The following is a 3,006-nucleotide window of genomic DNA, read 5'->3' on the forward strand; positions in this document are numbered from 1 at the left end:
CATTTTTAACAATTTTGTGTTTTGTGCTAAAAGAGATAAACATTGATTTATTTATCAGTAACGAAATTTTATTCGATAATTCCGTGAAGTAAATAGCGAGGAAACCCACACGATTGCGAATATGCTACAATCTTTGTTGGATTGATTTACTTCGAAAATTTTATAGTACCTACTTTTCAAGTGTCTTACTGAAGCTGGTGTAATGATGGAAGAAAAGAAGGTTTAAATAACACAAGGTTTATATTAGAAGAAGAAAAAAATGGTTTTTAAACACAGGTTTACATTAAAATCTTAGAAATCTAATCATTAAAATCTCAGTTCAAAAGTATTTACAGCACTGATCATTTCAGAATAATATTACAATTACAAAAAAATTAATCACTATCAGGGAAGATCTCTATTCCTGACATCGTAGATTCATCAGAACTTGCATTATGCTCTTGTTCATTTTCACTTTCTTCACCGCTATCACCTGTGTAAATAATCATTTCATCGGAAAAACTATCGATTCTTGGGTCAAATTTTCTATATTCATCTTCGCATTTAACGGCATGATCACACACCTTTTTCCATTCTTCTGGTCCTATATTATTGATTTTTTCTGATATAGCATCTTTAACTGACGTGACAGTCATTGCAATATTTTTTTTGGCTACGTGTTGCTTTATTTGGGACCAAATATTTTCAATGGGGTTAAAATCGGGATGATATGGTGGCAATCGTATAATTTTATGCCCATGCTCCTCCATTATACGGTCAATGGCAAATTCTGTGTATTTTTCTTTATGTCTTTTTATAATTTCATACAAATCAGGTTTCAGTTTTTTTGGGTCATGCGGAATGTTGTGTTGTTGTAACCAAGCTATCATTTGTGGTTTAGGTGTGTTTGAGTTTGGTGGTTTCACAGAAAGCTTATTATGATATGGGGCGTTGCCAATTACCAAAACACTATTAGGAGGCAAGTTGGGAATCAATTGATTACGTAGCCAAGTTTTATAACGTTCCGCGTTTATTTCTTTATGATAGTCACCTTCTGAGTCGACACATTTATGTAACATTAGAGCCCCTGGGACGAAGCCTTTTTCATTGCCTGCGTGTACAATAATTATTCGCTCTCCTTTGGAAATGGGTTGTTTGATATCTTTTTTGCTGCTATCTTGCCAAGTCTTAGTATGTGATGTATGCACGTATGACTCGTCCATGAACACTATGTTTCTACCAGAATTCCTCAGCTGTTGTATTCCTCTGAGATATTTGATCCTTTTTAAACGTATATCATGCTTTTCCATAAGTAACCGTCTGTTATTATCAGTTTTCAGAAACCTAAACCCCATTTCTTTCAAGATCAGCCTTAAAGTCTCTGCACAGCCTTTGAAATTAATAGCTTCGATCAACTTTTTTCTCAAATTATTTATAGTAGGGAGTTCTTTGAGCGTCAACTGAAAATTGTATATCATATTACGAATAACACAGTAGTCGAAATCATCAAGTCCTACCCGAAATCTACTTTTAGGTTTTCCTTTTTTCGGTGTGGAAAATTTCATTGATTGATTCTGTTTTTTTCCGTTTAAGATATTACTCAAAGTTCGTCGTGAAATCCCTGTAGCTTTTGTAACACGGTCCTGAATTTTTTTAAAATAACCATCATGGTGTCTTTGGAAAACATTGGCTTCATTTAAGAAATAAAGGTACACATTAAATACCATTTGCCGTGCTTGTGAGTTAAGGGGCTTTCCACGTTTAAATTTATCCATTCTGGAAGAATTCGTCTGTAAGAAAATGGTATGGGCAGAGTTAGGCATATTTTTATTTATTTGTTGTATTATTGCATTATTGTTACTTTATAATATTATTTATTCCTATATTTATTTGTTTATTTATGCATGTATATCTTTCTATTAAATTTATATAAGCCTAAATCTGATTTTTAAAATGTTTTTCTAGTACTTAATATGTATTTAACGTAGGTATTTTTAATTTTTAATATTAAAAAACCGTGAAAAATGTTAGTATATTTACCTATTTTAAAAAATAAACTATTTAAATTTGAATGAGATAATTAAAGTTGAAATTAAATTTACCTTTGAAAACAAAACCAAGAACGGTGTGTAATAGCAGCTCTATATAATTCACCACAGAGAAAATACGTGCAGTCACCACTAGATAATATAGACGACTGACGGACCGGCGACCGCCGCCGACCGCCCTTATTGTTTTCGATTGTGTACACATGATATTGACTCCTATTTGTTTGTAACAAGGTGCAAAATGCAAGTGCATTGTTTAGGGCTCTTACGATTCAATGATTCGGAATACGACAATTAGCGAAGATCTGCATGCGCATTATTTATTAATTAATGGTCAGATCCCCTGCAGCATCAGGATTGAGGAGTTGGGCTCCAAATTTTTTATGAAACAATGTCGCAAAGTTCCTCTATCGATTAAAAAAGAAATGACGCAAATCGGTTCAGAAATCTCGGAGATTTCGGTGTACATAGGTAGAAAAACACAACTCCCTTTTTGAAAGTCGGTTAAAAAAGTAGCCTATGTTACACCCTGGTCAATCCTCTACTTGTCTGTGAAAATCCCGTCAAAATCGGTTCAGCCGTTCCTAAGATTAGCCTTTTCAAACAGACAGACAGACAGACAGACAGACAAAAATTTTAAAAACGTGTGATTCAGTGTTGGTATCGTTCAAATAACCATATGAGCTTAATATGAGGTAGTTATTTCGAAATTACAGACAGACACTCCAATTTTATTTATTAGTATAGATTTGGTTGTACTCAATGACTTTTGGTTGTACTGTACAAACTACAGACCTACGCTCCCAGGAGGCTAAACTTAGTGTGGACGCTTAACAGGGCCCTCTCCAACACTTACTCCATACAATCGTAGCCCCAATTTCATTTGAATACTAAGCAAACAAAGTCCATGACATTTTACATACTTATTTTAAAAACTAATATCTGTGCCTGTGGCGTTTTAGATTTTTCTAAAAATATG

At 33.6% G+C, this 3,006-nt stretch overlaps 1 protein-coding gene across 1 annotated transcript; it reads right to left on the reverse strand.

Moving 5' to 3' along the window:
* Window positions 1–276: 276 nt before the first annotated feature.
* Window positions 277–2,231, reverse strand: LOC123872746. Its single transcript, XM_045917263.1, has 2 exons — window positions 2,082–2,231; window positions 277–1,769 (listed from the first exon to the last, which is right to left on the reverse strand). Exon 2 carries the CDS (start codon window positions 1,752–1,754, stop codon window positions 375–377), a length of 1,380 nt encoding a protein of 459 aa, XP_045773219.1. The 5' UTR covers window positions 1,755–1,769; window positions 2,082–2,231; the 3' UTR covers window positions 277–374.
* Window positions 2,232–3,006: the final 775 nt, after the last annotated feature.

Source organism: Maniola jurtina, chromosome 15, assembly GCF_905333055.1.
Source record: "Maniola jurtina chromosome 15, ilManJurt1.1, whole genome shotgun sequence".
Classification (NCBI taxonomy): Eukaryota; Metazoa; Arthropoda; class Insecta; order Lepidoptera; family Nymphalidae; genus Maniola; species Maniola jurtina.

What these genes read in the sequence shown, in the direction of transcription:
- LOC123872746 (XM_045917263.1), bottom strand. Translation starts at nt 1,754, where the DNA reads ATGGATAAATTTAAACGTGGAAAGCCCCTTAACTCACAAGCACGGCAA.